The sequence below is a fragment of the Canis lupus genome, chromosome 30, assembly GCF_048164855.1.
Source record: "Canis lupus baileyi chromosome 30, mCanLup2.hap1, whole genome shotgun sequence".
In the NCBI taxonomy this organism is placed as follows: Eukaryota; Metazoa; Chordata; class Mammalia; order Carnivora; family Canidae; genus Canis; species Canis lupus.
The window spans coordinates 32133490-32160371 of record NC_132867.1 but is presented as its reverse complement, the minus strand read 5'-3'; the positions used below and the strand labels follow the sequence as shown (position 1 = coordinate 32160371).

General features: G+C 39.5%; 1 protein-coding gene and 1 pseudogene across 4 annotated transcripts in view; one reads left to right on the top strand and one right to left on the bottom strand.

Annotated features, from left to right (window-relative positions):
* TMEM50B (transmembrane protein 50B) overlaps window positions 1-26133 on the top strand; it is a 55999-nt gene extending 29866 nt beyond the window's left edge. For all 4 annotated transcript variants that reach the window (XM_072806826.1, XM_072806824.1, XM_072806825.1 and 1 more), the window contains 6 exons: window positions 12190-12322; window positions 14719-14831; window positions 16619-16686; window positions 17264-17356; window positions 21234-21291; window positions 24677-26133. In XM_072806826.1, the coding sequence (XP_072662927.1) occupies window positions 12224-12322; window positions 14719-14831; window positions 16619-16686; window positions 17264-17356; window positions 21234-21291; window positions 24677-24722 (477 nt within the window). In that variant the 5' untranslated portion in view covers window positions 12190-12223 and the 3' untranslated portion in view covers window positions 24723-26133. The remainder of the gene's footprint in view (window positions 1-12189; window positions 12323-14718; window positions 14832-16618; window positions 16687-17263; window positions 17357-21233; window positions 21292-24676) is intronic.
* On the bottom strand, window positions 5979-8016 carry LOC140621419 (small ubiquitin-related modifier 2 pseudogene; annotated as a pseudogene).
* Window positions 26134-26882: the final 749 nt, after the last annotated feature.

Here is a 26882-nt window from a genome sequence, read left to right as displayed (position 1 = left end):
TGTTAACTAGGTGAGCTGGGAATGGAGAGGTGTTGGACAGAGGGTATGTGTGGTCTTAGATGGAGTGATTTAGCAAGTAGGAGGTACTACAAGAGAAACCAGGAGGACTGGAGGAAAGAGACACAGTGTTATAAGGGGACCCTGGGGCCAGTAAGGACTGGGCCATACTTTATTTTTTATTTATTTATTTTTTATTTTTGGGGGGCCATACTTTAGAGTTTTGTCTTTATCTTAAAATAAATGGGAGGGAAATTAAAGGTTTTAAGCAGGAGGGCAGTACTAGATTTGTGCCTTTTTTTAAAAAGTCACCCCAGCTGCAGTATGAAGGACATATTGATGGGGGCAGGAGTGGATGTGGCTAGATCAGGCCAGAGGCCATGGTAGCGGGACAGTACTCGGGTGACACTGTGGTGGAGGTAGACAGACCAAAGTTAGGAGGCATAATCAGGTGATGGATCGGTTGTGGGAGGGAAAATAAATAGTAGGGATGACTCCTGGGTTCCTGGCTTGTAAAACTGGGTGAATGATGATTCATTCTTGGTAGGGAATCCCAGAAGGGAATTGGGTTTGGAGGAGGAGAACATGAACTCAGATCCCGACATGTTGATTTTGAGTTGACTTTGAAACAGCCAGAGGATGTCGGGCAGGTGATTGGATGTATATGGATCTGGGATTGGCTGTTTCAGTCTGTGAATCAACTGCATAGAGAAATAGTAGAGGGGAGGATTCACCAAATAACCCACATTTTGAACAACTAAAAGTTGTTAAGGATATTACCAGGGGAGATTATATAGCTATAAAATTAAAGTCTCTTTAAAAGTCTTTGCTCCCTGTCCTTTTCTTTGGTTTTGGATTTAAATCTTTGACCAAAATTGATGGTACTTACTACATTTTATTCTTGTTATATGTGATTTACAGGTCAGAAGGCAAATAAGCCTTCCCTGAGATAAAGTATGTAAAATGTCTTTTCCAGAAGTACTTAGATCTCTGAATAATTCATGCTGTTGGATTTTAAGGCCTATAAAATATTCACACTGTGAGTGTCTAGAAACCAGGTTTATAGCAAACCAAGAAGAAAAGCTATTCTTCAGACTCCCTTGGCAGGATTTTTTTTTTTTTAATTTTTATTTATTTATGATAGTCACAGAGAGAGAGAGAGAAAGGCAGAGACACAGGCAGAGGGAGAAGCAGGCTCCATGCACCGGGAGCCTGACGTGGGATTCGATCCCGGGTCTCCAGGATCGCGCCCTGGGCCAAAGGCAGGCGCTAAACCACTGCGCCACCCAGGGATCCCCCTTGGCAGGATTTGAATCAGCAGCAGTCACCACAATCATTGTAGATCTCATTGCCTGCTTCTCTTTCCAGATGATCACAGTGTTCCTCTAAATTCAGTTTCTCTTCCATCTTGTTCTTGATCTCCTCACCACAGACAGCGGAACAATAACGTCTTTATGAAATCTGAAATGAGAGACATACTGTGAAACTCTGATGGTGAGCAGCAATATAGTGTAATGGTCATGAGCACAGATTTTAGAATAGATGTGAATGAACTTCCATGGAAGCCCTGATTTTCCTCCTTGCTAGCTGTGTGAACCATTCTCTAAACTTTTTCAGTAATATGAGATAGTAATAGTAACTGCCTTAGAGCATTTGTGAGGATTGAAGGGCATAGTCCCATGAATAGGGGTTTTCTGTGGATGGAATGGGGTGGTCTGTAAAGACCCTAGCATCTATACACCTCCTGTAGTTTATAGCTAGTACTAGCAAGAGTGAGGAAGACGCAGATTTTATTTTTGTTTCATTTGAGTCAGGTTGTTTTGCTCTCACTATGTGGGCCTCCTATCTTGAATGATATTTATATTTTGTTTCATATTTTGTTAATCTGATTTTTTAATGGTACATATTCTAATTTAATGTCACGAAAATGTTGATTGATTTCTCTGCTAGTTTATAAAGCTGATGATGAGGGCTGTTTTATTCATCTTTATTTTCCCCACCATGCCTTGCTCGTAGGAGGTGTTCTGTAAATAATTCACTACATGCTTCAGAGGAGTCTTGTGCTGATTAAATGCCATTATATTCGTAGGTCGACCATAGTGCCTGCACACAGTAATTCAGGCGAACAAAGGACATGAGTCAGAGACGAATACTGAATCCTCAGTGCTCTTCCACACCTTCTCCCCGAGATACCTTAACTGCCCTATGACCTCAGTTAACAATTACTGTGAGCCTCTTACCTGTATTTCTGTCTTAAATGGCTCTTTCAGTGGTTTCTGTACATCTGTCTTATGTAATTTCCACCTGAATGTCCTTTAGTTTTTTCAAGTGCATCATGCTCAGACTCTCCTCTCCCATTCTCCTTTTCCTGTTTGGGCTAATGGTGTGTCACCATCCACTGGGCACCCAGCCATCGTCATTCTCGGCTTCTCCCTGCCTATTGATAATGCCACTTAAGTAGTCCTCAAATAAAAACCCTTTCTTTGGCTTGTAACCAGTGTGGCTTCAGTGTACCTCCCAATTCTCTCCCTGTCTAGAATGAGGGCAGGCGTCTAACATTTCTCTCCAGTCCCTCCTCCACACTGTCGCTGCCAGCATTGTCTTTCTAAATCAGAGAGATGATCTTGTCGCTTCCCTACTTACAAGCCTGTAATTTTATTCCTTCTTTTTTATCTGCCAAACTCTTATTCATGCTTCAAAACCCCACCAAGTTTGCTCTTCCTCAGTTCTTCCTGGCAAGTACTGTCCTATAACACTTGATTTCATATAGTGCAACACTTTTGCACTACAGCTCATAATGTTTGTGTATTATAGCCCATATATATATATTTTTAAGATTTATTTATTTATTTATTCATGACAGACATAGAGAGAGAGACAGAGACACAGGCAGAGGGAGAAGCAGGCTCCATGCCGGGAGCCCGATGCGGGATCCTGGGACTCCAGGATCACGCCCTGGGCCAAAGGCAGGCGCCAAACCGCTGAGCCACTGAGGGATCCCCTATAGCCCATATTGTAATGCAATTACTTGTTCTAAGAAGGTTCTTTTTTTTACTGCTTTTTTTTTTTTTTTAAAGATTTTATTTATTCATGAGCGACACAAAGAGGCAGAGACAGGCCGAGGGAGAAGCTCCCCCACAGGGAGCCTAATGTAGAACTCAATCCCAGGACCCCAGGATCATGCTCTGAGCCAAAGGCAGACGCTCAATCCCTGAGCCACCCATGCGCCTAACAGTGTTCCTAACTAGACTGCTTTCTACATTGATTGCCTTAGTTGTTTTTATATATTCAGTGCCCAACAGTAGTAGCATTTAACAACTAGTGGAGAGATGGCAGGACAAACAGATGGTAGTATAGAAATTTGATTAATGGGAACATTCCTGAATTAGATGTTATTTGGGATGCATACGGAAATTTCTCAGACAGTGTTTGTATGTTGAAGGCTATAGTTGTTTTCTCCTCTTGCTTTTGCAAGTGTCCTTGGGTTTCCTAAACTGAGTTTTTGGAAATGAAATTTTGACAGTTGAATCACTTAAAATGCCCTCTGAAAAGGATTCATATTTCCTTTTATAAAGAGTTGCCTCTCTTAGTAATGGGAATAATTGCTATCTAATGTGTTTCAAGACTGGTGGGTCAGACCAGCAATCCATTAGTTCAGTTCTCTAATCTTGCTGTTTTTTTTTTTTTTTAATTGGTACCAGGGTCAGTTTTGTGGGAGAACATGCCAATAATTTCCTTGATCTCAAAAAAGTCATAAGTTTATTAAAAGCAGTTACAGACATAGTACATTATACAAAGAGGAGGTTTCTCAACAGGCAAGAAGAATCAGCACCTCATTGTGTTTAATTATAATAACGTTTTAAATTTTTGTATTTAAAAAGCATTTTGGGATACCTGGTTGGGTCAGTGGTTGACCATCTGCCTTCAGCTCAGGTCGTGATCCTGGGGTCCTGGGATCGATTCCCACATGGGCTCCCTGCAGGGATCCTGCTTTTCCCTCTGCCTGTGTCTCTGCCTCTCTCTCTGTGTGTCTCATGAATAAATAAAAATCTTATTAAAAATAAATAAATAAAAAGTAATTCATGCTCAGGAGGGCTGCAAACTTTGAAAATAGACAAAAAGCAAAACACACATGATCCTATCACTCACATATATATATTAATATTATATAAGTATTGGTGTTTGTCCTTCTGGTATTTCTACATATGTGTAGGTGTTTTTATGTCTGTTGGTAGTTCTTTTTTCTAAAAAGGAAATAATGGGGCAGCCTGGGTGGCTCAGCGGTTTAGCGCTGCCTTCGGCCCAGAGTGTGATCCAGGAGACCTGGGATCGAGTCCCACGTCAGGCTCCCTGTGTGGAGCCTGCTTCTCCCTCTGCCTGTGTCTCTGCCTCTCTCTCTCTCTGTCTGTCTCTCATGAATAAGTAAATTAAATCTTAAAAAAAAAATAAAAAGGAAATAATGTTACACATACAGTTTTAATAACCTGCTTTTTTTCACTGAAAACCATTAGCATTTATTCATGCCACTAAATTTTTTTTTAAGATTTTTATTATTTATTCATAAGAGACACAGAGAGGCAGAGACACAGGCAGAGGGAGAAGCAGGCTCCCTGTGGAGGGCCCGATCAGGATTCGGTCCCAGGACCCCCGGGATCACGCCCTGAGCCAAAGGCAGATGCTCAAACCACTGAGCCACCCAGATGCCCCTTTTGTTTCTTCTTAATCTAATTCACTTTGCTCAGCTTTTAAACTTTAGTATGTTTTAAGATTTTACCAAGTATTACCTCATCATAGAGGCTTTCCCGTGTCACCCTTTTTTTTAAACAAGAAATTTATTTATTTATTTATTTATTTATTTATTTATGAAATTTATTTAAACAAGATACTTGACTTGAAGGGAAAACTATCTAGGATTCATTTCTTTTAGAGTTCTTTATCCCTACTTAAAGACAGATTGCCCTACATGTAACAGCTATGTACAAAGAAGTTATAAAATTGTTGTTGGTTTTACAATGATAAATGAAAAACATTAAAATTTTCCAATCCAGAACCCTGGGTGGCTCAGCGGTTTGGCACCTGCCTTTGGACCAGGGCATGATCCTGGAGTCCCAGGATTGAGTCCCACATCAGGCTCCCTGCATGGAGCCTGCTCCTCCCTCTGCCTGTGTCTCTGCCTCTCTTTTTCTCTCTCATGAATAAGTAAATAAAATCTTTAAAAAATAAATAAAATAAAATTCTCCAATTGAACAAGGTATGCAAGGATTTTTATGTTCTTTTTTTGTTAAACAGTGAGAACAAAATAACTTACTGGAATATAAAGATGAGAGCTGACTGATCATTCCACTAATGAAAAGAGGAGGTATTTTCACAGAAGCACTATTTTCCTCCATCCCATCCCCATTTGATGTCGATCAAAACATACCATTGGCCATTTTATTTTATTTTTTTAAAGATTTTATTTATTCATGGGAGAGACAGAGAGAGAGGCAGAGACACAGGCAGAGGGAGAAGCAACATTGGCCATTTAGTTTTAAAAAATGCAATATGGGGATCCCTGGGTGGCGCAGCGGTTTGGCGCCTGCCTTTGGCCCAGGGCACGATCCTGGAGACCCGGGATCGAATCCCACGTCGGGCTCCCGGTGCATGGAGCCTGCTTCTCCCTCTGCCTGTGTCTCTGCCTCTCTCTCTCTCTCTCTCTCTCTGTGACTATCATAAATAAATAAAAAAAATTAAAAAAAAAATTTTTAAAAAAAATTAAAAAAAATAAATAAATAAATAAAAAATGCAATATGCCTGTGCACATACACAGTTACTTTATGTACAATAGAGGAATGGGGAAATGAAAAAAAGCTGGGCAAATGAAAGAATAGAGAAAACTCTAGTAGTCAGGATCTGGTGGAACCAAATTGTGGCTTTCTGTTTGAGAATATCTTCTTGGTCTGGAGGAACAGAGTTCTGGAGTAAAGTAGCAGGTTCGCTTTTTAGTAGACACCTGTCTGCTGCTGGAACACAGCAGTTGTCTCTTCTTCTTCCATTTCCAGCTGTGCAGGTGTGTCTGTTTCATTGATTGGTTGCCCATCACCCCAGAATCCGATCTGCCTCATTGACAAACCCTGTCGTTCACAGTAGGCTTTCATTAGTTTACTAAATGGTGTATGCCTCTTAATCTTAAGCTGCACCATAGAACCATCCTACCCCCCACCTTCAGATTAATATGATCGTTGTTCTGTCTTCATTCCTTCCTTGGGCCTTTCACCGGCCTTCACAAGCGCCAGAGTCTCCCCAGCTGCCTCTTCACAAAAGAGGTACCAGGTCCACACCGAAGAAGCACACAAGCAGCACCAGGAGGGCAGAAGCCCCGTCACCCTTTCTAAAATAAGTCTCCCCTTTATTCGCTGTTAGGATCCTGCACATTTCCTCCATAGTCATTATTTGTATTACTCTGTTTGATGTGTCTCTGCGGCACTCCATCCCTGACCCTCCAATTTAAGCCCCAGAAGGGAGGAAATCATGACCTTTGAGAAATCACTGTTTGCAAATAGCTGTATATTTTCTGCTTCTAGAACTACTTTTAATTGGGTTAATGTATGGGAAATGAATTTTAAAATAGAAAATAAGACTTTTAACTTCAGAAATTGTCTTAAATTCATAGTGAATTTAACCTTCCCTATTAAACAGTTAATATTTAATCTTTGAAAATAATCCATTGCCATATCTACAGAAGAGCGATAAAATATGCAAGCCGTCAGTGTAGCTAAAGCATATCTGAATGATAAACTTCTAAAAACATTTTGTGGGTAAAAGTTACATAGTGTAAAATACACAGGTTTTACGTGTATACTTCAATGACTTTTGATAAATGTGTGTAGCTGTATAACCATTATCCCAATTAAGGTACAGAACGTTTCCATCACTCCTCCCCCAAAAGTCCCTTGTAGTCAGGACTTAGCCTCTAGAGGCAAGCAGTGTTCTGATTTCTGGACTGTTAACTAATTTTGCCTCTCCTTAAGCTGCATTTAAATGGAATCATGCAGTATATACTCTTTTGTGTCTGCCTTTCACTTAAGTCATGTCTTTGAGGGTTTACTCTTTGTGTGTGTGTGTGCAGTTGTATGTATCTACTCATCCTTTTTTGTTGCAGAACAGTGTTCCATTGTGTGAATCAATCATAACTTTCAAAAAAAGTTTATTTATTAGAGAGAGAGCAAGAGATCGAGAGAGCACAGCCCAGGGTTGGGGAGGGGCAGAGGGAGAGGGAGAAACAGACTCCCCGCTGAGCAGGGAGCCTGACATGGGGCTCCATCCCAGGACCCTGGGATCATGACCTGAGCCAAAGGCAGATGCTTAACCGACTGAGTCACCCAGGCGCCCCTCAATCATAACTTATTTATCCATCCTTCTGTTTTATTTCTTTATTTATTTAAAGATTTTTTTTTTTTTTTTCGTGAGAGACACACGAGAGAGAGGCAGAGACATAGGCAGAGGCTCTGTGGGGAGCCTGATGTGGGACTCAATTCCAGGACCCTGGGATCAGGCCCTGAGCCAAAGGCAGACGCTCAACCACAGAGCCACCCAGGCACCCTCCATCCTTCTGTTGATGAACATTTAGGTTGCTTCATTTGAGGGCTATCACGAATAAGACTGCTAAAAACATTCTTCTCTAAGTCTTTATTTATGTGTCGATATGTGTTTTTACTTCTTTTGGCAAATACCTAGGAATGGAATTGGAGGTTTATTTTTAACTTTATAAGAAACTGCCACCAGAAATATATGAGATTTCCACTTGTTCTACAACCTCACCCATGCTGAGAGGTGCCAGTCTTTTAAATTTTAACTGTTCTAGTGAATGTGAGGTGTTATTTCATCAATTTGCACTTCCTTAATGACTTGATGCTGTTGAATACCTCTTTATGTGCTTCTTGGTCATTAGTTGTCTTTTTAAGTCTTTTGCCCATTTGAAATTGGCTCAAGTCTTTTGCATACTTTTTACTGCCTATATTTTATCTTTTTATTACTCATGTCCGGTTCTTTCTATATTATAGATCGAAGTCCTTTGTCAGATAGTTGTTTTGCAAATATTGTCTCCCAGGCTATGTCTCCAGTATTTGGACCTCCTATCATATATTAATTGTACTTATTTTTCAGCATAGTTGGATCCATTACTTTAAATTTAGAGGTATTTCACCTGAATCCATATTTAAGCATATTATTTGAAAATATAACTAACATACTGTTTATAAAGAAGTCCATCTTTGTGGACATGCTATGCAGTGTTAAATTTTTGCTTTACATAGTTCTCTTTTAAGTATAAGAAGAAAAGATAGTCTTTTATATTTATCTACATATTGATCATTTCTGGTTTTCCTTATTTCTCCGTGCAGATCAGAGATTCATCTGGTGTCGTTTCCCTTCAGCCTGAAGAATTTCCTGTAGCATTATTTTTAGTGCAGATCTTGTGATGATTTACCTCAGTTTTTGTTTACCTGAAAATATTTTTATCTTCATTTTTATAAAAAAGCTTTATTGAGCTATACATATGTTAACATTCACCTATTTCAAGTGTACAAGTCAATGATGTCTAGTATACTTACAAAGTTGTGCAGTCATCACCACAGTATTATTTTTTTAAGATTTTATTTATTTATTCACGAGAGACAGAGAGACAGAGACAGAGACACAGACAGAGGGAGAAGCAGGCTCCATGCAGGCAGCCTGATGTGGGACTCCATCCCAGGTCTCCTAGATCACACCCTGGGCTGAAGGCGGCGCTAAACCGCTGAGCCACCCGGGCTGTCCACCACAGTATTATTTTTTTAAAGTTTTTATTTATATTATAGTTAGTTAACATAGAGTGTAATATGAGTTTAACGTATACAGCTGTGATTCAGCACTTCCGTACAACACCCAGTGTTCATCACAAATGCCCTCCTTAGTTCCCATTACCTGTTTCCCCCATCCCCCACCCACCTACACTCTGGTGACCATCAGTATATTCTCTGTAGTTAAGAGTCTGTTTCATGGTCTACCTCTCTCTTCCCTTCCCCTATGATGGTCTGACCACAGTCTAATTTTAGCACCTTGTACCCATTAGCAGTGACTCTCTATTCCAGTCCCCCTACTGTCACTAGGCAACCACAAATTTACTTTCTGTCTGTAGATTTCCCTCATCTGGACATTTCATATAAATGGAATCATACAAGATGTGGTCTTATGTCTTTCACTTAGCATAATGTTTCTGAGGTTCCTCTGTGTTCTTGCATGTATCAGTACTTCATTCCCTTTCATTACTGAATTTGTATTCCATTGTAGGTATGCCACATTTCATGTATCTATTCATTTGATATATGTTGGATTGCTATGCTTCTTGGCTATTATGACTAATACTGTTATGAAATTTGTGTTCATGTTTTTATGTAGATATATCTTTTTATTTCTCTTGGGTAGATAGTAGAATGGCTGTCATGCTCCCTTTTCAAAAAAATATTTATTTTGAGAGAGAAATGCACAAGGTCAGGGTGGGGGGCAGAGGGAGAGAGAGACAGAGAATCTGAAGCAGGCTCCAAGTTCCGCTTGGAGCTCGACTTGGGGCCTAATCTCACCACCCTGAGATCATGACATGAGCCGAAATCAAGAGTTTGATGCCTAACTGATTGAGCCACCCAGGTGCCCCCTCATGTTCTTTTCTGAAGAATATTTTCACTAGATATTGAAATTGATTACTTAAAAAAAAAAAGCACTTAAATTATTTTCACTATCCTGGCCACTTCTGTTTCTGGTGATAGATGGGTCATTGTATTATTCTATGCTATATGTAATATGTTGAAAAAATGATAGTAATATGTTGATTTTTTTCCCCCTAAAACTACTTCAAGTATTTTTTTTTCTAATTTTCAGCATTTGATTTTGAAGTTTTCTCTGTTTAACCTTCTTGGAGTTTGCTGAGCTTCCTGGATTTATAAATTACTAATTATCACTAAACGTGGGAAATTATCAGCCATTATTTTCTCAAATATTTTTTTCCTCATTCTGTCTTTTTCTGGGACCTAGTTCAACATATATTGGATCAGTTACTAGTGATCCTCTGTACACTGAGGCTCTGTTCATTTTTTTTTTTTCTCAGTTGGGGAAAAAAAATCCCTGTTCTTTAGATTGGATAATTTCTTTTGATCTTCCCTCAAGTTTACCACTCTTTTCTCCTGTCCCTAATCTCCTGTTAAGTCCATTTGGTTCATTTAAAATTTCAAATATTATAATTTTCAGTTCTAAAATCTCTCCACTGAGATTCTTCATCACTTCATTTGGACCATGTTCATTTAAGTCTTTGAATGTGTTTATGGTAGCTTTAAAGTCTTTGCTAATTTCAATATCTGAGTCATTTTGGGGCCTATTTCTGTTGACTTCTCCCCGCCCCCCCCCCCCCCCCGGCTTGAAAATAGATTGCATTCTTCCTGCTTCTGTGAGTGTCTAGTAATTTTTTGCTACATATTAGACATATTAGACATTGTGGATGATGAATTATAGATACTCTCAGTTCAGTTATCTTCATCTGAAGAGTGTCAGTTTTTGTTCTAACAGGCCGTTAAAAATGCTGGCTGAGCACCTTCAAATTGTAGACACTTGGTTTTATACCTTATTAGAGTAATGCCAAGATGTTTACTATGCCAAGATGTTTACTGATCTCTTCTGACTTGGTGGAACAAACTCTAAAATATCCTGCATTGGGCAGTAGGAGAGCTCTGCTTAGTTCTTTTAGCCTTCCAGCTTGTTTTTGTTTGTTTGTTTGTTTTCCTGCTGAGTTTCTTGAAATTTCCTCCATTTATGTTCTCTCTGGGGGATTAGCCAGGTATTTAAAGAGAGTTTATATTAAAGTGTTTGGGGCTCTTTCCTGTGACTCATTCCTTTCCAACTAGATCTTAACTCATTGTGTTTTCTTTTAAGGGTTAAATTCCCTCCAGTGTCTGCCTGCTTTTCAGCACTCTTCAGTGCTTTCAAATAGTTTTTTCCCCCTTACTTTTTGGAATTTAAGGTGTTCTTGGATCACCTCATCAAAATGTACTTTGTTTTATTATTTTTTTAAAGAATTTATTTATTTATTTATTTATTTATTTATTTATTTATTTATTTATTTATTTATTTATTTATGATTTTATTTATTCATGATAGACACAGAGGGAGAGAGAGAGAGGCAGAGACACAGGCAGAGGGAGAAGCAGGCTTCATGCTGGGAGCCCGATGCAGGACTCGATCCCGGGTCTTCAGGATCATGCCCTGGGCCAAAAGCAGGTGCCAAACTGCTGAGCCACCCAGGGATCCCCTCAAAATGTACTTAAAAAAAATTCTGACAGCATATTATACCCTTATAGTTCTTTATGCACATGATTTTTCTCCTGCTAGTTATTGATTGCTGTGTTCCTGATAACTCTGAAACTTAGTCGTTTAAAACAACGATTTTGTTATGCTTATGGTTTACTGTGGGTCAGTAATTGGCCAAGGGCATGGCCAGGATGGTGTCTCTGCTCCATATATCTGGGGCTTCATTGGGTAAAGCTGGAAGTCTGGGTACTGGACTGGTGCAATAGCTGGAAGAGCAGTCACCTAGAAGTGGCTGCTCACACATCTAGCAGGTGGTGCTACCTGTTGGCTGGGAACCGTGGGCCAGAACACCTGTACATGGTCTCCTCACGGCATTCTGACCTTAGATTTTTTTACATGGCAACTCAGAAGTCTGGTACTAGTGTTCTAGAGAACGAGCTATAAGCTGTGTTGCCTTTTACTATCTAGTCATAGAAGCTGTATGGCAGACATTACATAGAATCACTTCCTCTACTCTACTGGTCAGCCAGTTTTGATTGCCAAGCCTGAGTTCCAGGAGAGGGACATTGATTTCTCAGTGAAGCAGAAGTGTCAGAGAATTGGCAGACATGTTTTAAAACCATCAGGCTCATTTTGTAAATAGTAAACTTCCCCTTGTGTCCCAACACAATCCTGTGTACATGTCAGTCGGTATTCATTAAAGTATTTAATTTTTCTTCCTTAACTCTAGGTCTGGACCTAAAGCCAATTTCTGTTTAAAACTTTAAGAAAGGAAAAGATATTTCACTTCTTTTTTTTTTTTTTTTTTTTTGATATTTCACTTCTTAAAAACATTTCCTTAGATTTGAATATTTTTTTCTTTTTATTTGTCGAATACAGAGTTTAATGAAAAATCCATGCTTACGGGGTGAAAATGGCAGGCTTCCTCGATAATTTCCGTTGGCCAGAATGTGAATGTATTGACTGGAGTGAGAGAAGAAATGCTGTGGCTTCTGTGGTGGCAGGCATATTGGTAAGTGAAAAGGCCTGGTTGGTGACACTTTGCCTAATTTTTTGCCCTAAAAAAAAATTTTTTTTTTTAAGATTTTATTTTTTTATTCATGAGAAACAGAGAGAAAGAGAGAGGCAGAGACACAGGCAGAGAAAGAGGCAGGCTCCCCTTGGGGAGCCCAATGTGGGATTTGATCCCAGGACCCAGAGATCATGCCCTGAGTCAAAGGCAGACGCTCAACCACTGAGTCACCCAGGCATCCCTTTGCCCTGAAAATTGTCAATTCCTTTGGATCATGAATACCTTTTCAGAAGTGTTTATTTCACTGTTATTTTAGAGGAATAATTAGAATTCTAGATATTGCTGAACAAAACATGGTAAGCAAGCCCTGGGTTGGTTTGACTTTATAAATTTGTTAAACTGGGCAGCCCCAGTGGCGCAGCGGTTTAGCGCCGCCTGCAGCCCGGGGCGTGATCCTGGAGACCCTGGATCGAGTCCCGTGTCAGGCTCTCTGTATGATGCCTGCTTCTCCCTCTCCCTCTGCCTGTGTCTCTGCCCCTCTCTCTCTCTCTCTCTCTATGAATAAATAAATAAAATAAAAAAAAATTGTTAAACTTAATATCTTCAGTTCAAGTGATAATACAATTATTACAAGCAGTAGCATTTTTTAAGTTAATGATACAATATAAGTCCTGTAAGCTCATCAGAGGCTTGGAATTTGATAACCAAATAGTGTTGTGACTCACTGAGATTCAGGATGTGTAGATAGCAGTAAGGACCTGAGGCTGTGTTAGAACTGAAGCCCTGCAGTGCTCTAGGGAAAGGACCCCAGCCCAGTTACCCCCCGCTGCAGCTCTGACAGGGAAGAGAGGAAGACATTTGTGGAGGAAACACTTGCTTCGTTTTCTTCCTAACATTTTTTTTCTTTTTCAATTTTTTATTACAAAACATGTTAAGCATGTACAGTCAACAAAAATAGAATGGGATCAAGAACCCTACTCATCCCATGTTCAAACAGTCCAGCTTCAGAAAAAAATCACGACCATCTTGCTTTAGTGTTCCATCATCTACTCCCTGCCCTGAGTTTCTGAAGCCAATTTCAGTATCCATTACATTTTTAAAATGTATCTCTTTCAGTATACAGTTCTATACCTGAAGTCTAGTAGAAAAAAAATAAATAACCCAGAGCAGGAATTAAAGATAATTGTGAATTCTCTACTTTTTTTATGCGCTTTGTGGTCATCTCACCTGCACTTAATTTGTCCATGACGTTCTTCAAAAGTTCCTCTAAGTCTTTTCAGCTTAGTTTACATAGAAACATTACATTTTACAAACTTATGTTCAGACAGTTAGGCAGCATTTAATCAAACTGCATCATCGATTAAAACTGCAGCAGGCAAAAAAAAACAAAACAATAAAAAAACAAAAAAAAAAAAACTGCAGCAAGCTTAAATAGTTTTGGAGACATGACAGCTGACCCCTGGTAATGCAGCTCATTTGTGGAAGCAGAAGAGCTTGGGCATATCAAAGAGGAATGTTCTCTGGAGAGAATGAGACACATCAGGTAATCAGGAGCTGGTTAGCTGGAGGTTACTTAAGAGAGCTTCAGGGGTGCCTGGGTGGCTCAGTGGGTTAAGCATCCGACTCCTGATTTTGGCTCAGGTCATGATCTCAGGGTTGTGAGATCTGGCTCTGTGTTGGGCTCTGCACGCAGCTGGGAGTCAGCTGGAGATTCTCTTCCTCTGCCCCTCCCACTGTGCACATGTATGCTCGTGCTCTTATGCTCAAATAAATAAATAATATATTTTAAAGAGAGCTTCAGTGCGTGTAATTATGGAGGATAAAAGAAGAAGATAATTTGTTCCAGATAACACATTTTCTTTTTTTTTTTTTAATGGAAATTACAGCTATCCCTGAGAAAGGGCCCTAGGTCTGGCTGGGTAGGAATGAGGAGAGAGATTTTTTTTTTTAATTTTTATTTATTTATGATACTCATACAGAGAGAGAGAGAGAGAGAGAGGCAGAGACACAGGCAGAGGGAGAAGCAGGCTCCATGCACCGGGAGCCGACGTGGGATTCGATCCCGGGTCTCCAGGATCACGCCCTGGGCCAAAGGCAGGCGCTAAACCGCTGCGCCACCCAGGGATCCCCGATAACACATTTTTTAAATCTTGAATTGAGAGCAGAACTTCAGAATCTTACACTGATTTGATTAGGTAAATTCAGCTCAGATGTTATCAAGAGTAAGTCAACAAGGGATTCTTATTTTTTATATTTCCACATCCAAAACTCTAAAGTAGAAATATATTATGTTTCATTTATATGGTCTGTAGAAATATAGGAATTTTACAGAGCAAGTAACTTCATGCTAAGCCAAAGTGGTAGTGTTATTTTAATGACTTGGGCTCTTGCACAAGTTTTTTACAGGTTGGTGGATAATGATTGATGCTGCCGTGGTGTACCCTAAGCCAGAGCAGTTAAACCATGCCTTTCACACGTGTGGTGTGTTCTCCACATTGGCTTTCTTCATGTAAGTATGAAAATAATTCTTAATTCAAGATTGTTTTCCAAAAAACATGTTTTCCTTATAGTTTTTAATATCTGGAATAACCTTTTAATAATCAATGGATTCTTCTTTGACATGATAAATATATATTTTTCCCCATTTTATTAAGATTTTAAAAATCAAGAATGAGTGTTGAATTTAGTCACATATCTTTTTAGCATCTATAGATTATCACATGATTTTTCTTCTTATAATATTGTTAAACTGGTCAGTACTGTATTTTATCAGTCCCAAGATTATTTTTTATATTTGAATATTTCTGAATATGGGAGTGCTTCTTATAGTCAGTGTTACCTTATAATTACAGTTGATTTTATATATATGTAAATTTTGGTGGTGGGGAATAAGAGGGTGGGGGGAGAGAATCTATTTTTTTTTTAAGATGTTTATTTATTTATTTGAGGGAGAAAGTGCAGGCACATGGAAAAGAGCCGAAGGGAGCAGAGGGAGAGGCATAAGCGGACTCCACGCTGAGCAGACTTGGGGTCATGACCTTGAGATGATGACCTGAGCTAAAATCAAGAGTCCGATGCTTAACCCACTGAGCCACCCAGGCGCCCCACAATTGATAATATTCCTTTTTCTTGGTGGTAAAAAAAATAATCATGGATCATAAAAAAATCAGTGGCATCTTAGATTTAATGAAATATGTTACATTTCTAGATTGTTTTTTAGAGAATCATTCCTTGAGTATTGTAACACATGGAACTTTTAGCATGGAGAATAATTTATTTTTTTGTGTTTGCCAGTAGCTGACAGGAGGGGGGATTGGCCTCTAATGAGATTGGCCTATGGCTTTTCTTTTTTATTAAATCATTTTTGGGCTTAACTGTTAAATCTCACTTCATAAAAGAGTTTGGAAACTTTCTGTGGATATCTTTTATTAATTTTAAAATACGTTAAAACGTTAAGATTACATAACTTCCTTATACTGTAAAGAGTTATAAAAGTTAAATTGTGGGGGTACCTGGGTGGCTCAGTGAATTAAGTGTCCAACTCTTGATTTTGGCTCAGGGTCATGAGATTGAGCCCCCTGTTGGCTCCACACTGGGGCATGGAGCCTGCTTAAGATTCTCTCTCCCTCTCCTCCTGCCCCTCCCTACCCTGCTGGTGCGCTCTTTCTCTCTCTAAATAAATATTTTTTAAAAAGTTAAATTGTAGAAGGTAGAACTACTTACATCTATGAAGGGTGCAGAGAAGAGGCTTTTCTACTATACATACTATACTATCTACATTTCTACTATAAATGCACCTTGCTCTAACAAAAATGGGAAGAGCGTGAGTAAAGTGGGCCTGTTTATTATACAGACATCAAATGTGTGACTTTGAGAAATGGATCAGAGAAAATCACTTGACCTTTAACAAAAAGAGGAACTTAACTCTTGATTAATGAGAACCTTAAAATACGATGACTCACCCTGACTCATTCATGTGTAAATGTAAAATAGGCGAAGAACTCAGAAAATTGGCCCCTCTTTCATAATCTCTGGAGACAAGTGATAGTAAATTCTTCTTTTTTTTTTTTTTAGTGATAGTAATTTCTTAAAACTAAGTATGTTTTCTGGGTGAAGTTTAGGTAAAGAGTTCTGTAACATTTCTATCCACGAGAATATTTGTTAAGTTAAAAAGAAATGTTCAATTATCCAGATACTGACTTTAATTAGGAGATGTTTCTCTTCGAAATGATATATAAACATCTGTGACTATCTTAGCAGCATCAAAGCTTAGGAGATGATTTTGTGTTGTTGCAGGATAAATGCTGTGTCCAATGCTCAGGTGAGAGGTGACAGCTATGAAAGCGGCTGTTTAGGAAGAACAGGTAAAGGCACTTTGAGTTGTCAGTGTACACTGGCAAAGAGGAATTTATCAGCAGAAAATAAAAGGTCTCTTTATATAGGCCTAGTTATGATTGTATATAATTGTTAAGATTACTCCTAGAAGTTCTATTTTAGTCATGTTTTACTGCTCATAGTATATAAATAAAATGTTATTATTTAAAATCAATGGCTGTTGGAATCCAGGTTACTCCTCTGGCAAAGCTAATGATGGCTTTAGGGTTTAATTAATCAGTTAATCAATTCAGTCATGTAATTACTTAGATGCTCACCTAGTTTAGTTCGCCAGGGTATTAGTTTCTGTAGCCAGCAGAAAGATGATTCTCTTTTTTTTCCTCTTCCCAAGTGTGGCTTAACCCCTTTTAATTTGTTTTTTAAGTCTTTATTCAGTTAATTGTTAGAGCAGGTGTAGTGCTGCTCACATATTCCATATGAATATGGGAATATGTGGCTGTCTTTGATATGCATAGCATGTATTAAGTTAATGGTGTTTCCATTGTGACTCATTCTTAAGACAGCTGCAGAAATGAGCGGAAATCCTAAAGCCTGTTCTTTATATAGGTGCTCGAGTTTGGCTCTTCATTGGTTTCATGTTGATGTTTGGATCACTTATTGCTTCCATGTGGATTCTCTTTGGTGCATATGTTACCCAAAGTAAGTATTTATTTCTCCTTTTTATTTCTTTTTTTCTTAAATTAACTAACTAATTAATTTTACTCCTCTTTTATTTCATAGAGATTCACATACGTCTTTTACATGTAGCGTAGTCCGTTAGCTCCACCTGGAGTAAAATTTAGTGTAACTATTCACTTAGCTTGAAGATACCTAAGTTGTTTAATAAAAGCTGTTAGTGGGGTCGCTGAGTGCAGTGGGATAGCTTGGTTGTGGAATCTAAGCCACTGACAAGACCAGGTAACTCTCAGCCATTTCTAGTGCTTCTGATTACCTTCTTTACCTTGGACAGCCAGGCTGTATACTCGAGGTCCATTTACTGAGGGTTGTAAGTGGTAAAGTGAGAAATCTGTACAGCTCTACAATCCCATATACATAATCCTAAAATCCACAAAGTGCTGAAAGTTAGGTTTCTCATAACCAGATTGGCAGCCAAACCTGACCTAAGTTGACGGGGGCTCCTTATGGTCTTTATTCCATTGAATTGATATTCAGATGTTTTCTTGCTAGAATGTGGTTGTATTTCCTTGTGGAGGCTGGTCCCAACAGAGCTGGGCTGCTATGTTGTATTTCTGCCCTGCATCACCATTCCTACATGTGAAAATTTCTGAATTCCAAAACATACCTTGCCTCGAGAGTTTCAGCTCAGGGGTATAAACCCCAGTATTCCACTGAGATGTCCTCTCTCCAACCCAGCCTGGAATTTTTAGGCATAGGTACAGGGGAGATTTTTAGGGGTAAGACTGAAGACATGACTGTAGCCTTCATGCAGAAACCTGCTCACTCACTCAGTGGAGTGAGCTCACAGTGCACCATCCTGAGTTTTGTGGCTACTCCAGGCACCATGGTTTTCCTCCAGGGTGGGGTCAAAAGGCAGGATCCAGTCTTAGAAGAACCTGCTTTTCTCTCCCTTCACTTCAAAGACCAGGAGTCTGTTTCAGATAACACGTAACACCACTTACTCATCTTCTGATCCTTCTACCCCTGCAATCTCTTTGTCTAACTGCCGCATGGCCTTGTCCTTACCCACAGCTGATGTTTTAATACCCTTGATAGGACTCCTTCAATTCCTAGCTCTATCTTTGAAAATTTTTGTCTTTCAGCACAAAATAACTTATTTCCTGGAGCACCTGGGGGGCTCAGTGATTGAGTGTCTACCTTCAGCATAGGTCATGATCCAGGGGTCCTGGGATCAAATTCCACATTGGGCTCCCTGCTCAGCGGGGAATCTGCTTCTCCTTCTGCCCCTCCCTCTGCTTGTGTGCGCTCTCTCTCTCTCACATGCTCTCTCTCAAGGAAATAAATAAAATCTTAAAAAAAAAAATAAGTCAGTACAAGTGGTTGACTGCTGTTTAGATAATATTATTCATCAAATATATCTAAAATGTAGGGGTGCCTGACTGGCTCAGTTGGAGGGACAGTGTACAACTCTTGATCTCAGGGTTGTGAGTTTGAGCCCCACGTTGGGTGTAGAGATTACTTAGAAAGAAAGAAAGAAAGAAAGAAAGAAAGAAAGAAAGAAAGAAAGAAAGAAAGAAAGAGTTATTTTAATTAAAAATACTAATGGAGGACACAGTTCTAGTATGAACCTCATGTAAAGGAAAGTGCTTTATTAAAAACGGCTTTATTAAGATATAATTTGCATTTCAAGTAATTTACCCCTTTAAAGTGTATGTTTCAGTGTTTTTATTTTTTTTTTATTTTTTTTTATTTTTTTATTTTTTTTTTTGTTTTGTTTCAGTGTTTTTAATATACCTAGAGACGTGCTACCATCACACAATCCAATTTTTTTTTAAAGATTTTATTTATTTGAAGGGGACTGGAAAGCATAAGTCAGGGGAGCGGCAGAGGGAGAAACAGACTCCCCCCACCGAGCAGGGAGCCGGATGGCAGGCATGATCCCAGGACCCTATGCCGAAGTCAGACACTTAACCACCTGAGCCACCCAGGCACCCCACATTCTGATTTTAGAACGCTGTCATCCCAGAAGAAACCCCTTACTCATTAGCAGTCACTTCCATTACCTTCTCCACCAGCCCTAGATAACCACTAATCTGTCTTTGTAGATTTGCCTATTTCATATAAATGCAATCATATAGGGAAGTGTGTTTTAAGCTCACTCTGTCCCTGACTCTAAGTACTATTACTGATTTCCTTGGAAAATCTACTTAGTGACTTCAAGCAACTGGTGGAACTTTCCAGTTTCTGTTATGAAAATGGGCATAAATTATCATTTCTGGAAGGTGTGTAGGGAAGTAGGAAGTTTGTAAAGGTTGTGCAGTCATTGGTTTTGTGTGTTTTTTTTTTAAAGAACTAGTACACAATGAGAAATTTCTCAATTGTGGGGATGCCTGGGTGGCTCAGCAGTTGAGTGTCTGCCTTTGGCTCAAGGCGTGATCCCCCGGGGTCCTGAGATCAAGTCCCGCATTGGGCTCCCCACAGGGAGCCTTCTCCCTCTTTCTGTGCCTCTGTCTCTCTTTCTATCTCGCTCATGAATAAATAAATAAAATAAAATAAAAAAAGAAATTTCTCAGTTGTGGATTTCATCTTTTTATTTGTACAGCAGTGCTCATTATATATACTTTCCTGTTTATAAATTGAATATGCTTTTGCTTCAGAGAGCATTTCTGACACATATTTCAAATCTTTTGTTGTGCAGATTTTCTTGACCTATGACTAATCATAATAGCAGCTAACATTTACATAGCACTTTATGGGCCAAGTACTATTCGAAGCACTATACACACAGTCATACATTTCTCATACTCTGTGGGGTAGGTGATGTTATAATGCCCATTTTACAAATGAGGAAACTAAGGCATAATAAGACTAAATAATTTGCCCACTATAAGTATACAGATTATTAGACTACTAAATCATCAAGAATTAAATTGTATCTTTCTTACATTTTTTTTTAAGATTTTATTTATTTATTCATGAGAGATAGAGAGACAGAGACATAGGCAGATGGAGAAGCAGGCTCCCATGGGGAGCCTGATGCGGGACTTGATCCCGCCCGGGATCCTGGGATCACAACCTGAGCCAAAGGTAGACATTCAACCACTAAGCCACCCAGGCACCCCCATTTTTGTATTTCTATACAATAGTTTTCCCCCCACCTTTTCCATGGGGGTTATATACCAAGACCCCCGCCATGGATGCCTGCAACCATGGAGAGTACTGAACCCTACCTGTACTCTGATATCCCTATACATGAGAAGCTATGATAAAGTTTGAGGAGCTATGATAAAGTTTGAGGAGCTATGATAAAGGTTGAGCACAGTAAGAGATTAACCACAAGGACTAATAATAAAATGGAACAATTCTAACAGTATACTGTAATAAGTTACATGAATATGGTCTCTCTCTCTCTCTCAAAATATCTTGTACTATAATCACCCTCTCATTCTGGTGATGATGTGAGATAACAACACATCTGTGTGACTAGATGAAGGGAGGTGAGTGATGTAGCTTTAGGCTACTGGTGACCTACTGATGACCCATCAGGAGGATCATCTGCTTGATCGAGGATAAGTGAAACCTCAAGAGGCAAAACTGCAAATAAGGGCAGAGCGAGCTACTGCTGCTTCCTTAGCAGCTCTCTTGCAGCTACAAGCAAATAGGAATCGCCTTAGACAAAAAAGAGAATCTACGAAGTTCACTGTCTTTTATCCAGAGTGAGAATAAGATGTTTTGGGAGAATAAGATGGATATTTTCTTCCTAAAGTTTCATCATAGATAATGAATAATAGCCGTATTTTATAATATACAGAGTGTGTCATTGTGAGTGGCACAAATACTGCACCACTGCCATTTGCCTTTTGCAATCTTCTAATCTGTTTTTACTTTGTATGTGCAGATACTGATGTTTATCCAGGATTAGCTGTGTTTTTTCAAAATGCACTTATATTTTTTAGGTAAGTTGCCTAATTTCTTAACCACACCTAAAGCATTTACAGAAATCTCACTTCATTATAAGAGCAGCATATAGAATGAAACATGTATAAATCCTTTGAATTAGTTAACAGTGTGTAGAACTTCTTTGAAAAGGTGAAAATTCCACTGTTGTATAAAGGGGCATATGTAAACTATTTAATTGGGGTCCTGCTCTGAGCTAAGAGCTCAGCTGGATGATTTATATATGTTGCCTTTGCAGTTCCCATGTAATTGTCTAAAATACTACTTACAAACCAGGTGATGCTCCCATTTTATAGATGAGGAAATAAGGTTCAAAGCCTACTTCGGGACACCAGCTAGTAATTGCAGAGCAGAGACTTGAACCCAGACTACTCTTCCATAGCCTATTAAAAACCATACCAGGTTTTATTTAAAAAAAAAAAAACAGAAATCAGATTTAATATATGTTATTATCATGTCATATACAAAACTGGTTAGGAAATTGAATTTTTGATTAAGTATTTAAGAAAAGTAAATAAAAAAACGAAGCAAAAGTATTTTTCAGGGGCAATCTTCTAAAAAAAACCCTAAAATAAAGCTCATGGGGCACCTGGGTGGCTTAGTTGGTTAAGCATCTAACTCTTGATCTCAGCTTGGGTCATGATCTCAGGCTCATGAGTTTGAGCCCCACATTGGAACTTACTAATAAAAATATTAAGCCCATATCCTATGCTTTTCAGAATGAATGTCTTTTAACATAAAAATAAGTATTTTAGGCATCCACTTATAAATTTATAGCCCTACCCCCCAAATCATTAAGATCTAAGCGTTGAAGAACTTTGTTTTTGTCACTGTTTTAAAGCAACCTGATTATTATGTGCTGAGATGAAGCCTTCTGCATGTTTATTCTGTTTGGGGTTCATTGAGTTTCTTGGATCTCTCTGTGGGTTTTGTTTTCATTGAATTTGGAATCTTTTCAGCCATTATTTATTCAAAGATTTTCCCCCGTCCATCCCACTGTCGTCGGAATCCATATATACTGGGCTGCTTGAGTCATTACCCCTAGTACTTCGTCCTTTTTTGGTTTTTGTTTTCTGTGTTTCATTTGGGACACTTGCTCTTGTTATATCTTTATGGTCACACTAGTCTCCTCTCCTGCAGGTGTCCACTATCACTCCTATCCAGGGGTGTGTCACCTCAGACACATGGGTTTCATCTCCATTTGCTTGATTTTCCTTATTTCTCCTTAACATGCTCACACTCTCCAGCACCTTCTTGAACATAGGACGCATGTTTATTAACTGTTTCAGAGTTCCTCTGTGTCAGTTCTGAGTCTCTGCTTGTTAATTTCTACTCTCTTTATTTTGGGTCTTTCTCCTTTCAGTTGCTTCTTCACATGCAGCTGGTTGTGGGGGTGGGGGCTGGATTTTTTGGCATTCCTTTAAACATTTTTTATCTTCATCCTGGGTGCACTTAGGTCACTCGGAGACAGTTCGATCCTTTTGAGTCTCGCTTGTAAGCTTTGGAGGACAGAGCCAGAGCTGCCCCAGTCTAGGGGTGACATGTCCCCTGACTAAGGGGGTGCATTTTATGCACCATCGATTCTGAGGCTTCCCACTGCTTAGGAGGTTGGGAAGTCTTCCCAGCCCTGTGACAGCTCTGGGACTTACTCCTTCCCTCCCCTTGAGTAGTTTCTTCACATTCATCTGCTCATCAGTTCTCAGCAGAAGACTCAAGGGGAGTCTCCTGCATGTCTCCCTCTCTCCTTAGCCGTGTGTACTCTGCCTCACGGACTCTAGCCGCTTTGGCCTCTCTGAACTCTCAGCTCCGTCCCCTCCGTTTAAGGAGACCGCTGTGCTCTGCTCTCTTACTGCATCGTGGCCTGGACACTTGTGGCTTTCAAAGATGTTTGATGGTTTCTGCTGTCTTGTAATTATTTCCTGGCATGTGACCAACAGTCCTTTGGGGATACAGTTAAGTTTTCCTGAAGACATCTTAGGCACTGTTTAGAGTTTCAAGATCTTAGATCTTCAAGATCTTTCAAGATCTCAGATATCAGATCTTGAAACTCTAATCTAGGGACTCCTGGGTAGCTCAGTGGTTGAGCATCTGCCTTCAGTTCAGGTCGTGATCCTGGGGTCCTGGGATTGAGTTCCTCATTGGGCTCCCTGTAGGGAGCCTGCTTCTCCCTCTGCCTGTCTCTGCCTGTCTTTCTGTGTTGTTCATGAATAAATAAATACAATCTTAGAAAAGAAAAGAAAAGAAAAGAAAAGAGAAAAAAGAAGAAAAAGAAAGAAAGAAAGAAAAACTCCTGTGCTCATGTGCCCTGGCTACTGCATTAACTGAATGCTTAGCTCAGAGCCTGGCAAGTTAACCACCCTTCTGTGTGCTTCCTCTGTGCTGGGCCTTTCTAAGTAGCAGAGTGTGGCTCCTATGTCTGTGGCCACTCTTCCTCTGCTTCCTTTGCAGCTGGCCCTCCACCCACTGGCTACTAACTTTTGAAGTTTCTTACGGCTCAAGTCCAGGCCTCTTCTCCCTCAAAGTGAACTCCTTTATGCTCAAGACCTTGATTACTGCATATATGCCAATGAGTCACAAGGGTCTGTCTCCACGTCTGAACCAAGTGTCCACTTTCCTCCCTCTCCTGGGTGGCTGACATTTCAAATCCAACACATCCCGTGTACCCACAGCTCAACTTACGGCCCCAGCGTGCCCTACCTCTGTCCCCTGCACCCTCCTTCTTCCCCCTGTACTTCACCAAGATCATTTCCACCCTTCCTTCAGATCCCAGCTCAGCCGCCACTTTCTCAGGAAGACCTTCTCGACCTCTCTAGCTACTTCTGTTTCACTTTCTTGGCACCAGGTGTGTTGCCTTTACAGCATTTTTTTTGCTGTTGAAATTTGATGGTCTTCCTCAGGCTCTCAGCTCTGCTCGTGAGTACCATTTGCTTTGCTGTGACTCCAACATTCCTAGAACTTAGCTAGGGCCCGCTGCCTAGCCAGTCCTCCGGGGACGGTAATTATATGGTAAATGAATGAAGAAGTGCGGCCTGGTCTGTTTTAGGATTCCTCGGTTATCATAGCCCAGGTATGACCTAAGCCCAGCGATGTAAAGTGGCCCTCATCCCTGTGCTATGAGAAATGCCTCTTTTCCTTACAGGTTTTCTATCTAATAACTTCCCAGGCTTTAAGAAAGTCTATTTAATCAACCAAGCTTAGCCATCAAGGCCAACAAACTGCTGTATAAAATGAGCACATTCAGACCAGTACCACTGCAGTCTTTATTTTTAGAAATTGATCCAGAGGAACCAGGGAGATACCTGTCAAAGCATGCTTAGAAAGTGACTTCTTTGTTGCTCATTCCCATGCACTGTTTCCTCATGATTTCTTTTAATATCTTTCTAGCACTCTGATCTACAAATTTGGAAGAACTGAAGAGCTTTGGACCTGAGAGCACTTCTTAGAGCACACTTCCTTTTCTTTTGTTATATTTGTAGATAAGTTTTCTTCCCTCGACATGATTTACACATTGCCAAACGGGATAGATTGTACATTAAATGTTCTGTTTCTTTACACTTCTGTGCTCTGAGTTTTAAAATAGTTTGATGAAGTTTCTGTGCTTTTTTAAAAAATCATTTAATAGATTGTTAATATGTATATAATATAAAACTATATGGATGGGATGATAAGAATCAGTTTTTTATTCCTAAAGACTTAAAAGCTTGATCTATTCCTTGAGCCAGGGTTATATCTTCATGTCATTTTAAGAGTTAACCATTGTGTTTTAGTATCTTTAATTTCTGAAGATGTGCAAAAAAAAAAAAAAAAATACAGCTCCATGTACCTGAAATAAGCACTGAGCCATTAGAAAGGATATTTCAGCAAGTTGTAATTTATTTTGGCTTAAAAATGAGATTTTTTTAAAGGAAAGGTGTTTGTTCATATGTATTAAAGAAGTGGACTTTTATATGAAGATTTTTTAAATGCCTGAAGGACCAGTTTGAAAGCCTCTTTTAAAGACAATTCCTCCAACGTGACTTTATTTGAGAACGAATAATATGAGGTCAAATAAGCTCAGCTTCATATGGTTAATGTGAAAAGGCTGTAAGGCAGCTCAGCAACATGCTTCTTGTAAAAGCAGCTCCAGGGATCCATCTAATGGGATTCTCTTTTGGCAGGCTGTTATTTTCTGACATTACAAAATTCAGCATCAAGCAAGTTTGAGACAATTGCAGTCTAAAAGCATGAACCATATAACAAAAACTGGAATAATTAGTTTCAAGATAAAGCACTTCTTCCCAAAGGGAATCATTATGACCTAGTGAAAAATTAGGCATTTCTTCCACTTAGTTACCACCTGCAAGTGTCTCTCTGCGGTAGCTCTTGCACTTTGGGTGAACTCTTCCTGCAAAATATATCTTTAACCTGAAAGTCCATATTCCAGTCGAAACCTCCTTTTGCTGAGTTTGAAGCACTTTTTTTGCACCGTGTGTATTCCTAGGAGAGATGTCAAAGCGGTGGTTGGGTCCTTATTGCTATGTTTGCTTTATAGAGGCTTCGTGTTGCACTTTTTTCCTCCAGAGGGATTATACAGCACCTTTTGTTGTAAGACAGAATAATAGCAATGGTATTAATATGCAGCTTCTAACAAGCCTTATTTTGATTTTACCTTCTCTCCTCTCTGAGAGGATTTACCGTGCACAGAGTATGAAGCGGTTGTGGAATGCTGTGCATTTGTCTAGACGCCTTCTTGTTTCATTATTCCTTCCAGTGTCAGTTGTCTTGCTTCCAACAACTTGTAAGACCATTTACTGGTTGCCACTCTCTTGTAACATGTTGCAATAAATATTACTTCTCACACATCCCAATATTGTGAAATCATTTGGAGAAAACAAACCATAAGAATCTGCTTGTTCACTTTCAGTTATTCGAGTGGACCTGGTCAAAGAAGCAGTTTCTCTTTGTGACATAAAGAGAAATAGGTTATGCTCAGACTCGTAAAATGCTAGTATGAAGGCTAGCGAAGGGCATGCCGGAAGACCAACTGAAATAGTGGCTGTTGTCTCTATTCCTGATTCTGGCATGAATTTGTTTTGTACTTGTGAGCAAATCACTCAATCTTCCTCTGTTTACTCACTTAAAAAAGGCGTGTCTGGGGGGTAATGTTCATACCCTTACAGGTATTGTAAGAAAAGATGGAGCCCTCTATAATCATCTAAAAATACATGAGGGGCACCTGGGTGACTCAGTTGGTTAAGAGTACAACTCTTGGTTTCAGGTCAGAATCTCATGGTTGTGAGATTGAGCCCCCCATCGGGTTCCACACTCAGTGTGGAGTCTGCTTTAGATTCTCTCTCCCTCTCTTTCCCCTCTTCTCCTTCCTGCTCACTCTCTCTAAAATAAATTTTAAAAATCTTAAAAAAAAATACGTGGGTTTCCCTTAATAGAAAGTTCTCCCCGTTACACAGGTTCAATGGCTGTGAATTTGAGTGTCTTTTGGTGTTTTTAGGTAGACCAGCATTACCAAAGCATTCTGTTTTATTATACTGCTTCTTAGATCCTGGTATTCCTAGTGGTGTTGCCACTATGAAAAAACAGTCTAAATGTTTCT